The following is a 13,016-nucleotide window of genomic DNA, read 5'->3' as shown; positions in this document are numbered from 1 at the left end:
GTGTTGAGGTTGCTTATTACACTCACACATTTTAATCCATAAATGCTTATTTTTTATTTAGAACTGTAGGGTTTTTTATCTATACAACTTAATTTCACTTGACTTACGAGCAATATCAAGAGGCAATACTGTTTATGCCTTCAGTTACAGAAATAAGGAGGACAGTAAGTCACTGGGCATGAATATTCAAAAAGTATCGAGAGTAAGAAGTTAGGGATCTTTTCTTTTGACAACGGAGAAAAAGATTTCAAGAATGTAACTGCTTGTACATATTAAGTAATGATTAATATGCTCCTTAAACTTTGGCAACAAATATCCATTTTTTATATTTAGAGGTTTGTATTTTTTCCTCTCAGAGAGAAGTTTCAGAAACAAAGAATACCTCTGCCCTCTAAACTTTTCCAAACATTTATAGTGTATTTTTATAAAAATGTACTAGGCTTTGAGAATTTCCCATTACACTATGTATTTGCATAAAGCCAATGAGTCATCACAATTACATATATAGCTGTCTCACACTACATGAGTATGTTGACTTCATTCTAGGTTTTTTATTCTCTGTGTATTCCCCCTCTTTCTCTTGCCTTACCACTTTAGTTCATCGGATTTTTCTCTGAACAGTTAAATACATAATAAGATACACATGAAATAAGTCTGTAATATATTAGAAAAGAGATAATGTATTAAATAATATATTAGAAAAGAAATCCTAACATACAGGAATATTACTGTATTATGATTATATATAAAATACAGTATGAGTGAAAACAACAGTTTTTTCATCAACCTCAGATTCAGAATGACTATGGTTTTTAAGAAAAAAAATTTTTTTTACAATTAAGTAGCTATATTAATCAAACATGTGTCCACGATAGATCCCAAGTCTGGTTCATCTTTTTCTGCCCCCTCTTGTCGTCCTTTAAGTCACTGAAATATAATAATGGAAAAAACCTTGCTTTTAATGGTTAAAGCTAATTAACTGACATTACCTTAAAGTAAGAGTATATTTTATCCTTCTTAAAATAAGTATATAATGAGTAAGGACTTTTAAAATAAAAAGCAAGGACTTTTTATTTATACTTTAAGCTGCTTTGTTCAATCTTTTGACATATTCAGGGTTTTTTCCCCCTAGTAAATTAGTAGCCCTGAAATGAGATTTACCACTCCCAAGTTAAATTATAGTCATCTTAAGGGAAATATTAATCTTAAATTACTTTTGTCACATTCTTTGTGGTTACAAGCCATATAAAAAGTTGGGTCTTTTTTGGTGAGGAAGATTTGCCCTAACATCTGTTGCCAATTCTCCTTTTTTTTTGCTTGAGGAAGATTAGCCCTGAGCTAATATCCATGCCAATCCTCTTCCACTTTTTGTATGTGGGATGCCTCCACAGCACGGCTGATGAGTGGAGTAGGTCCACGCCCGGGATCCGAACCTGCGCAACTGGTCTGCCGAAGCGGAGTGCGTGGAACTTTAACCACTTGGTCACAGAGCTAGTCCCTAGAAAGTTGTTTTTTTTTTTTAAAAAAAAAAACACGAGGGCCAGCCCCGTGGCATAGTGGTTGAGTTCACGTACTCTGCTTGGCGGCCTGGGGTTCACAGATTCGGATCCTGGGCGTAGACCTATGCACCACTTATCAAACCATGCTGTGGCAGTGTCCCACATATAAAGTAGAGGATGATGGGCACGGATGTTAGCCCAGGGCAATCTTCCTCAGCAAAAAGAGGATTGGCAACGTTGTTAGCTCAGGGCTAATCTTCCTCACCAAAGTAAATAAATAAATAAAGTAAACAAACAAACATGAGAGTGGCTCATTGATCTGCATATTTTTCTCTAAATTTTTGCTTCCTCTTTCCATGAAAATAGTACACACTGCAGACAATAGAAGCATTTCTGAGAGAGCATGCTTTGCTCTCACTAAGGCAGAGTGAGGTAATCAGGATTCACCCTTCTATCCCATCCTAGTTGACTCTCATTCACTTCCATCTCCTTCACTTCCCTGTAGTGGACCTCTAATTCTGGAAAGAAATGCAAACATGCATTTGCTAAATGACTACTATACATTTAACACCATTGCTAGGCATCATGAGGGCTGTAAAGCACCAGAAATGTCTACTTTCTTTCTCTTTACTAAAGTAGCCTATGTTTTGTTTTGAAACTTGAAAGGAACAACAAAAGGTAAATAAACTGCCTTAAGTCACAAAATAGCTTAAGTTATGTTATTTAAAGGTCTAGAAAAAGAGAAATATTGATGAAAGGAGAAACAGAAGAGCCTAATTAACTTTGTCTTTACTGATATGCAACTCAGTGTTGTTTAGTAAACAAGGAGGCGAATATCAGAGATTAATAAGGGTTGTCTCAGTTAAAAGTAAACACAATATATCAGGAGGGTGAGTGGATAGAAAGTATAGATTATAAATAGTAGACGGATTCCAGTTTTTCCATTAAGGGTAAATGACGAATACAGATATGTGCACATATCACTCAGCATTCATGCATGCACACACACAGGAATGTGTGTATTTTACATACCTATTCCCTTTGTTTTGCCAAAGAGAAGGAAGGCTAGACCAAGTACATATAAATACTTCAATTTTCTAAAATATAGCTGAGTCCACCTCCCAATCCCTCTCAAAATTTCTTTTTAACAAAGTTCAAGAATGAAACAAACAAAAACATTCTCATAATGTTTGGCCACCAAAATGTATTAAGACAGTCTCAGGAATGGTTTTCAGTCCTTTACTCAATGACTATTTGCTTTTATTTTATGCACCATTCTAGCTGTTTGGTTATCTGGCCTCTCATTTTAGAGAAGTGTTGCTATGCAAAGACACTACAAAAGCCATGACATGAGAACCAAAAGTAAGTTTCCTCCCTCCCCCAAAAAAGCTGTGGAAACAGCTTTCAAAAAAGCAGTAGCCTTCAGAACATCATCAGATTATAAAATAGCACACTCATTGATGTTTCAGATAACTCAAGTTTTTAAAAAATTCAATATACAATATTTAAGAAATAGGAAGAGTATATTATACTTTGTTAAAATTCAAGTGCTAAGTAGACTACCTGACAACTGCATATAAGAGAGATTTTAAGGCACAAATTTAGCTGTAGTTTAACAAAAGAACAAAAAACCACATTTGAGGTATTTCAAACAGCAAAGAAAGTAAATACGGATGATAGCCAGTTCCAAGGCCCAAAGGCTTGCTTTTTCCTCCCTTTGTTAGAGCTATTAAAAATAAAAGAAAAGGGTAAAAGGTGCTCAACAACAATAACAAAAAACGAAGAAAAGTTTTCTCAGGGATCTAAGTCTTCATCCAAATTACAGTTATTTATCGCTTAGAAAAAGAGACCAACATTATTTCTTTATAGTTTAGAAGAGTTAAATAAAAAAGATCAGAGTTTTTTTTAATAGATTTTATTTTAGAAATAGCTGATTAGTGAGTTCAAATTGAAACTTAGCTTGATGACAACTGTGGAAAGCCAAAAACAACGAATATCTCTAGGCTATCTCACAACATAAAATCCTTGAGAATAAAAGCAATTTTCTTTTCTTATTTTATAGTAAGATAGGTCAAAAGAAGAGAAGATGTGACAATGACAACGTTATTCTCAAAACAATAACTTCCAAACATTTATCTCTGAAACCCTGACCCTGCTCCTTCAAACTCCAAATCCACATCATTAACTTCCCACCAATTGTTTCCATGTGAATATCTCGTCGTCATCTCAAACCAAACATTGGGTTAAACAGAACAAATTCCCATCCCTCATCCCTCACAACCTTCAAGCCAAACCAGCTTCCTATGTTGATTTCCCCAGCCCTGTCAGGCAGCCTTGAAGTCATTGTATTTTTCCTTTCTACTGCTATTGCAATGACCCTCATCCCGGCTCTTAATCATTTCATTTGGCTATAAAAGTTTCCTCACTGGTTTATTTGCCTCTTTCTTTCTTCCTTTAAACTACAGTGCCTGAAGCATGTTTTTAAATCATAATTTTTTTCTGTTACTCCCAACTTTAAAAGTTCTTCATTGCCAACAAGATAAAGTTGGATATGAAAGCCATCTGACTGACATTTAAAATTTACAGAGATGATCTGGCTGGTCATAAAGGGGTCCCCTTCTTCCCTCACCGTTCAGTATACATCCCTTTTGAGACCACGATTCAATCTTTATGTGATCAAGGCTCAATACAATCTGGCTTCCAATTACCTTTCTGATTCTCTCTTCCTTAAGCATGTGAAGGTTCTGTCCCATTATGGTTGTCTACTGCTCTGTTAAACATGTATATTCCTCTATTCTTACATGCAGGCCATTCTTCTTGCCAAGCAGGTTCTCCTCCCAATTCTTTTAGGCCTGTCCTTCTGATCTCTCAAGGCTAGGCTGAAGTTCTCTCTCTCCCATGGATCTTGAAGATTTCCCTGAGCAGCTCAGCCCACACTACTTCTCAATTTGTCATCTGTGCCAGTAACTTGGAACTTTGCACATACTTCTTTGGATCACTTATAAACAAATGAATAGGCAAGTTGTACATGTTTTCATGCCACCAAAATTGTAATAAAAACACTATCACCTCCAATACCAGCAGCTATCATTTACTAAGTTCTTAAGTTGTCGTCAAGGCATTTTTTGGGAGCTTTATACATTATCACTACTACACAAAAGCAACCTTCTAAGGCAGGCGTTACTATTCATTTTTTATTTATAAGGAATCCGAGGCTCAGAGAGGTTAAGCAAGTTTTCTCAAATCAGGGAAATTTTAAGAATTGGAATTTGTGCTGTCCATTATGATAGCCACTAGCCACATGTGGTTACTTAACCTTTAATTAAAATAAAATAATTTTAAATTTATTTAAACTTTAAAATAAAATAAAGATTCACTGCATTAGCAAGGTTTCAAGTGACCAATAGCCGCACTTGGCTCGTGGCTACCAGGAAAGCACAGATATAAAGTATTTCCACCACTGTTAAAGTTCTACTGAACAGTGCTGCTTTAGTTTTCTGGCACTACAACCAACGTATTTGAAATAGTAGAGGCTTAATGTATGTGTAGATAATAGCTATTTATTTATTGCTATGAGTAGAGAATACTATAGATACTAAAATAACCGTACTTCTCTAATTATCTATAAAAATAAATAATTCAACATCAGATGAGGTATCACTAGAAGGAACATAAAAAGATATCTTAAACAATGACAAAGGAGTAAGAAATTATCATGAATTCCAAGTCTGAAATATTATGGCCATAAAAACTATATTTCCACTGTTAAATAATCAATGTATCTCTGTCTTCAGCATCTTCCTTTGCCAGCTACTTAAGTTATCTTAGGTAGGAGAGTTGGCTAGGGAAACATCTGAATGTACCTCAGACAATTTATTATCCTTACTTACCATTGAGAAAGTATTGCTTACGTAATGACAAATTATATAATTTAACATTTCAAATAAATACATTCAAATAAATACAGTTCACGTCTCCTGTCACACCTTTCTAATGTCAATTTCTGTTCATACCAGCAAAAAAGACACAAAGCAGTCAGGACACAGGTTAAGTTTAAAAGCCACCAGGGGAAGGTGTGAAGGTGATAACTTCTAGAAAACAATGCCATCTTATATTTTTCTAACTCCTTAAGGCCATGAACTTTATCTTCCTTCTCTTTCATCCTTTTACCTACCAAAGTGCCTGGCATATAGTAGGAATCTCACAAATACTTGTGAACAGTACTTTATACTTTACAGAGGACACTGCATTTTTTTCACTTGCTCACCACAAGGTATGATTTACCCCATTTTCCAGAGGAAAATACAGAAGCTTGGAGAGACTGTGCATCTTGTCCAAGGTTATAAAGCTGGTAGGTGGTAGAAGTGGGTCTGGCACCAGGTTTTTGTATTCTTAATCTAGGATTTTTTGCAAAAGACACAGTCCAACTTGCCTATTCATTTGACTACGTTATTCAACTCTAGAGTACAGCAGAGGACAAGAAAAAACAAGTGAGGTAAAGTAAGGGCAGAGGACGACAAAGGGTACAATTTCTTTTCTACCTACCACCTCTGTTCCTCCTTTCTATTTCTCACATTAGCACTACAGCTATTTTCCAGACACAGCACAGCGTTACTTTAGGCAGGAATGACACCAGAGTTAGACAGGCCTCAAATCATTTTTTCAGCTTATTTTCCACAGCTCAGATATTGATTTTGATGTTCCCAGGATCTAGGAGAAATTCTCCTGGACACAGGAAAAGGAAGAGCCTAGGTATGTCATGTACCTCTTCCTAATAAGTGAGGAGCATCCTTATAGTGAACAGATCAGGAAGACAGAGTTCCAAAAGATAAGAAGTGAAGGGCATATATGGTCACAGAAGATGATGTAAAACTAATTCACTCATCTGTAAAACGTGGATAATGAAAGTATCTGACTGATAAGAATGCAAACCTCAAGAGGACAGATTTTGTCCTTTTTGTTCACTGACGTATCCCTAGCATATACAGTATTTAATAATATCTACTAGAAGAATTAAAGTATGAAGGTTGTTGTGAGGATTCAGTGAGAGAATACATGTAAAATGCATAGCAACTGACAAATAAGAAATGCCTTCCCTGATTCATGTCTAAATCTGGAGATCTACTGTCAAATTTCAAAAACAGTCAGAGTAAAAGAAGTAGCAGTCACATGGCCATTGTTTATCCTTGTGCAATGTGCTTATTTTTACTTATTCTGCCAAGAAGTATATAAGCATAGCTGGTTTAGGAGTACTGATTCTTTCAAAATAACTTTCCCTCCTTTTTAAAAAGGCAACACAACCTTTCAGAGAAAACGTCTAAAATACAGAAAAATATATAGAAAACAAAAATTACTCATAATCTCACTAACCAGAGAACAGCACACAATATCAATAGTTCCCAAAGAAACTATAATGAATGCTAAAAGGCTGCACTGTGCTCTTGTTTGAATGATGCCGGGCAATCTGTCTGATAACTCTGCTGAGGTTTCCTTTATTGCCATTGTATCATTTTCTGGCGAATACTTTTCACCCATTGAAGCTAAAAAAAAAAGTGAGTCACAGTGCTGGACTTGGTAGATCCCAAGGAAAGGTATCATTCTGCAGCTTTTATGGTAGCCAGAAGAGTTTGTAAGGAAATGTTAAGGAAAACAAGATGATATCAACAGACAAGTAGAACTGAAGAATAATTTTAAGAGGGTACTTGGAAGAAAGCAGAGTTGAAGACCTACCATGACTTCAGAGGATGCGTAAAGCACAGGAAAAGGACCACTGATGTGCAATGGGAAGACCCCATCTCCACAGACTGAGCTATACCTACTCTGAAACATGCTCACTACTGGCTCTCCCATTTCCAGAACTGCAACACCCCCACAAAATTGAGTATGCATGTGATGGAAGAAATGTTAAACATGGGAACCTGTCCTTTACTTAAACCAAAACTCAAGAGCCTGTTAATATCTGAATCCATCTCCAAGTGAAGCCTACAGCAGGTCCATCTCAGCTCTCACTGTTCTAATCCTTGGATATGTTCACAAAACACGAAAACTGATTTCTTGGCTTATTTCTTCTAGATTATGCTAACTGCAGCCCTAAGCTGGGCCTTTTAGTCATTCCTCATTTAACAGTTACTGAGAAGAATGCTGTTCTCTTCCTGAAATCTGTACCTATCATTAATAAAAAGGTTTCAAAATATTCAGAGGAGAATCTATCATTATACAACTTTTTAAAGCACTTGAAACCAACACCAGGGGAAGGGGGGAGGGAGGAGGGTAAAAGGGATAATTCGGTACATGTGTGTGGTGATGGGTTGTAATTAGTATTTTGGTGGTGAACATGATGTAATCTATGCAGAAATAGAAGTACAATGATGTACACCTGAAATTTTTACAATGTTATAAACCAATGTTACTGCAATAAACAAAAAATTAAAAAAAAAAAAAAAACCAACACCAGTCTGAAAATCAACAGCTGAACATCAAGTATTTTTTTACCAATTATTATATGTGAAAGATTAGGACAGTAGAATCAATGATAACTTTTATGGCAGAAAGGTAAACATATTTTATATACTTCTAAAAACTCAAACACTGATTATAAATGGAATTCCACTTTGCAACTGTTAACGAAAGAGAGTTAGCAGAAACAAAAACCTTTCTATTTATCTCTCTTTAGGGTGACTTCATTTTAAAGTGTACCAAAAGATCTCAGAAGGTAAAAAATAAATTTACCTTATTTTCTTCTAGAAATTTCAACTTAATTGAAACATCATTGCGCATTTTATCATATTTTTCCTTATGTGCTTGGAACAGATGCTGTGATTGCTCAATCTTTGGCAGAGTGTTTGCATCACGTGGTCCTAGATTCAGTTCTTCCAAATCAGTGCGATAGGCATCATATTCAATCCTGGAAAGAAGAGAATAAGTGAAGCATACTACAAAAACAAAGTAAAATAAGTTCAGGAGGTTAGTGGGAAATACATAACAGTCTCATATTATACATTAATATATAATAATTCTCATACATATTTTATACCTCATGCTTTTAAAATCATGTATTTCTTTAATACAAAGCTCTATTAATACAAGCATGATGGAAAAAAGCTGCTTCTTAATCTCATTAACTGTTCCTCCCAAAGTATAGTATTAACTGACAAGTAAAATTTCCTAAATTTAAACACCAGTTAAAAAAAAGCAGATGTCCAAACCTAAAGCTAAAAAGATCAAGGGTAGCGCTCAATCTCTCATGTGAACTAGTTAATACTAATAAGTCAAAGCAGGTGAGGATAGCAGACTTCAGAATGACATACTTAAATTAATGGTAAAAAGAAGTTACACGGAGGGTCAGTGGTCCTTATAGTCTAGGTCAGCAATGCGCAACAGAAATAGATACTAGCCACATATGCAACTTAAAATTTTCTGGTAGTCACATTAAAATAAAAATTAATTTCACCTGTTTTTTTAACACTGTATTTTATTTTACCCAATACACCCAAAATATTATCACTGCAACATCTAATCAATGTAAAAAAATTGTTAATGAACTATTTAACGGAGTCTTTAAAATCCATTGTGTATTTTACACTTCCATCACATCTCAATTCAGGCTAGCCACATTTCAAGCGCTCAACAGACACATGTAGCTGGTGGCTACCATACGGGACAGCACAACTCTACACGGATTTCTGTAACATTAGTATTCAGAATGTGATAATGACATGTATTATAGAGCACTTACCACCTTGGGTTCCCTGAGACGTCTCCCCCTAATATTCTCCCACCACTAACTGAAATAGTTACCCCACCACCATCACTCTATGATCCCACAGCACCTCAAAATACCCCTATCACAGCACCTGTGTAAGTACAGTACTACCTTGCTTATTAAATAGTGACTTATCCAGCAGTCTCAACTATTCAGTACTCAGCTAAGAAGAAGCAAAGTGACCTCTAATTTAGTCAAATCAACATCACAAGCTTATGCCCTAAAACTAAAAGCCTTTATTCAAATATCTAAAATACAACTCCTATCTCCTATTCTGGGAATTAAGAACATTGTAAACAACATAAACTATATTGTATACGTGACTTGAGAAAGAATACATCAGTCCCTTACACTGAGCCTAATTTATTCTTAACTTAAACTGAATTTAACAAACTTGATCTTTCAGGGCCAAAAGAGGATCACTCATTCATTGATTGATACATTGATTCATTCAACAAATTATTAAGTGAGTAACTTTTACATTCCAGGCACTGTGCTAGAAACTAGAGCTATAAAGATGAACAGATAAAGTTATCTTCAAGAAGCTTGCAATCTAGAGGGAGAGAAGTTTTTAAACAACTACGACAAAATGAGATAATGGAAACTGCCATGAGGGAGGGAGGACAAGGTATAGTAGAAATCAAGAGAAACAATGACTGAGTTGGGTATCTGGAAAACGCATCTCAGAACAGAATTAAAACAATAGAATTAAGTTTTAAAGGATGGTAAAAGCTTATGAGATGGACTGGGGCAGGGAAATTGTAGAACATTACAGGAAGAAAATAGCAAGGACAAATACATAGATTTGTGAGATATCATGACACATTCGGAAAGTAATTCAGTATGTTAGAACCTGAAGTTCAAACATGATAATGAAAGGAATTAAGTCAGACAGGTGACCAGGACTGAGATTAAGCAGGGCCTTACAGGCCCTGCTAAAGGGATCAGATTTAATCCAGTAGGACAAGTGGCGGGAAGCCACTGAAGAACTTTGATCTAGAAAGTGACACGTTCTATTTGTTCAACGACTAGAAAATAGAAAGATGACTCTAGTGGTACTATAAGGAATGGAGGATGGACTGGAGAAGAAGATTAAGAAATAAGAAGCAGGGCCGGCCCCGTGGCTTAGCGGTTAAGTGTGCGCTCCGCTACTGGAGGCCCGGGTTCGGATCCCGGGCGCGCACCGACGCACCGCTTCTCCGGCCATGCTGAGGCCGTGTCCCACATGCAGCAACTGGAAGGATGTGCAGCTATGACATACAACTATCTACTGGGGCTTTAGGGGAAAAAAAAAAAAAAGGAGGAGGATTGGCAATAGACGTTAGCTCAGAGCCAGTCTTCCTCAGCAAAAAGAGGAGGATTAGCATGGATGTTAGCTCAGGGCTGATCTTCCTCACAAAAATAAATAAATAAATACATAAGTTGCTTCCTTATTAAAAAAAAGAAAAAGAAATAAGAAGCAAGGAAATCACTTAGGAGACTATGGACAAAAGAGAAATGAGTCACTGAATCAGGGCAACGGCAGTGGAGCTAAGGAGGAGACAGATACTAAAGATTTAGGAGGCAAGACTGACTTGGTAACAATAACAAGTTAGTTAAATTCCATGGGTTCTACAGCCAAAGTGAATGACCACTCTGCCCCTCACTGTCTCTAACGTCTTGAGCTAGTTATTTTATCTCTTTCCGCTTCAGTTTTTCATCTATAAATGAGAATAATAATCTCCACAAAACTTCACATATATAAAGTACTTAGGACACCTGGTAATAAATAATATCTTTAAAGTGCTTATTATTATGGCCAAATTAGAAGAGGGACAGCCAGAAGCAAACATACTAAAAACAATAAGAAATGAAAGAGAAAAAAGTAGAACAAAAATAAATAGTAATATGTGGTGATTTAATGTGAAGACAAATATCCTTCAATACCCTTGGAGCACATTTCTAAACAACAGTGATTAATTTAACACAATCAAAGTTATAATACTGACCTTATATCCCTTAATTTTTACATTCCGAGTTTGTAGATGGTATCAAAGTAAAACTTTCCATAAGAGCTTCTCTAACAGTGCTCATTACTAAGCAGGAAGAGAAGCACACTAAGATTTCAAAATGCAACTCTTCACTTCAAGGTTGCCAGTCTGAATTGAGTCCATATCAATAAAGTTAGTGATAGCTGGTTACTTTATGGCTTATGTAAAACTTCTAGAGAACAGGTGTCCACATCTGAAAAGTCTTGACCACAATTGACTCCCTTGTTGGTGCTGCTGTGGAGAAGTGTTGAATGGGCTGTTATAAGATTTTCTATACACAAAGCACCAGAGGGCTAGGAAATACTGGTACACAATGCATAATAGGGAGCATTAAAAAGCCACCCGGACATTTGCCTAAATTGCCACTTTTTGTGCTGATCAAGTAGCTGACCCTTGCCCTGAAAGTCAGTAAATTCTGGTCTTGACAGAGAGGAAAATTCAGCTACTGAGAAACTTTTAATCTGAGATTCTTTTGGAATGTTATCCCTCAGTAGCAATGGTTTAGTGTCTTCAGCTACTTCATAAATAGCACAGAAAAGTCAAACCCCAAACTAAGTTTAATGAATAAAAATCATATATTGTAATTTCAATACAAAAACAATAAATTATGGGGTGAGGTCATTATTGTTGTTGGTTTTAAAAGTACACACTGAGGTTTCTAAAGGTTTCCTGATAACCAGCTACCAAGTACATATAACTTGATTTTGATAACTAGCTACCAAGTACATATAACTTGATTTATAATTTTGTTCAAAAGTTTCAAACAAATCTGTATGTTGGATAAATCTTATACCATATTGTCTTTAAGTCAGATTTCTCATTATAAGATGTGAAAGTTATTTTTCATAATTAGATGTAAAATTTGAGATTAATCCAGTTCAAGCTTGAGGCCTAGTGATCAAAAGTAAAAGGTAGGGAGCCCATGGATTCTCATTTTGCCTTTGAAATTGGCTCCAAGTGAGCAAACCATTTAATCTCTAGAGGCTTATTTTTCTCCTCTGCAGATTAAACATAAGATGTTTTGTGTATGAACAGTGACTTATCTAAGAAATTTGTCTTTCTTTAATATGGTTTAATATTTTAAAAAGCATGTTAGAAATAAAGGCTGAAGAAAAAGATATTACTAATTTATTTAGTAATGAATAAATTTATTAAGTAATAAATTTATTATTTATTTATAATAAATTTAATAGTAACTAAAATATATTTCAGGATAGGTGGACAATTACAAAGCAGAGAAACAGAAACTAGATTTTACACGAAGTTCTTAACTGGGAGGTGGTGGGGGTACTTTTGGAACAAAAGAATTTTAATCTTCAAAACCCACAAATATTAAAACAATCAGAAAAACTAAAAAAGAACGCTTAAAATGATTAAAGAGATAAAAGGAAGAGTATTCATTATGAACAAATCAGGACATTACAAATAAGGGACAGATTTGGAAAAAAACCAAATAAAATTTATAGAAATGAAAAATATACATAATGAATCCTTTGAACAATACAGACAAAGCCCAGGAATAGAGAATGGAGAACCAATTACTGGGAATGTTGTTAAAGGGGTGCCTATTGAAGGATATCTTACTGAGAGATTCCTTCAATGTTATTGAGGGATATCCTATGGATAGATTCCTTCTGTTTCTTTTTTTCTATCTTCAGATTTTAATACTATGGTAGTAAATAATTCAAACAATAAAGAAAAATAAAACACCGAGCCCAAAACCTA

At 35.3% G+C, this 13,016-nt stretch overlaps 1 protein-coding gene across 9 annotated transcripts in view; it reads right to left on the bottom strand.

Annotated features, from left to right (window-relative positions):
* ARFIP1 (ADP ribosylation factor interacting protein 1) overlaps positions 1-13,016 on the bottom strand; it is a 133,620-nt gene that overhangs the window by 25,621 nt on the left and 94,983 nt on the right. For all 9 annotated transcript variants that reach the window (XM_058550207.1, XM_058550210.1, XM_058550208.1 and 6 more), the window contains one exon: positions 8,229-8,403. In XM_058550207.1, coding sequence (XP_058406190.1) covers positions 8,229-8,403 — 175 coding nt within the window. The remainder of the gene's footprint in view (positions 1-8,228; positions 8,404-13,016) is intronic.

This window comes from Diceros bicornis, chromosome 11 (genome assembly GCF_020826845.1).
Source record: "Diceros bicornis minor isolate mBicDic1 chromosome 11, mDicBic1.mat.cur, whole genome shotgun sequence".
Lineage (NCBI taxonomy): Eukaryota > Metazoa > Chordata > Mammalia > Perissodactyla > Rhinocerotidae > Diceros > Diceros bicornis.
The sequence above is the reverse complement of the archived record's forward strand: the minus strand, read 5'-3'. Positions and strand labels throughout refer to the sequence as shown.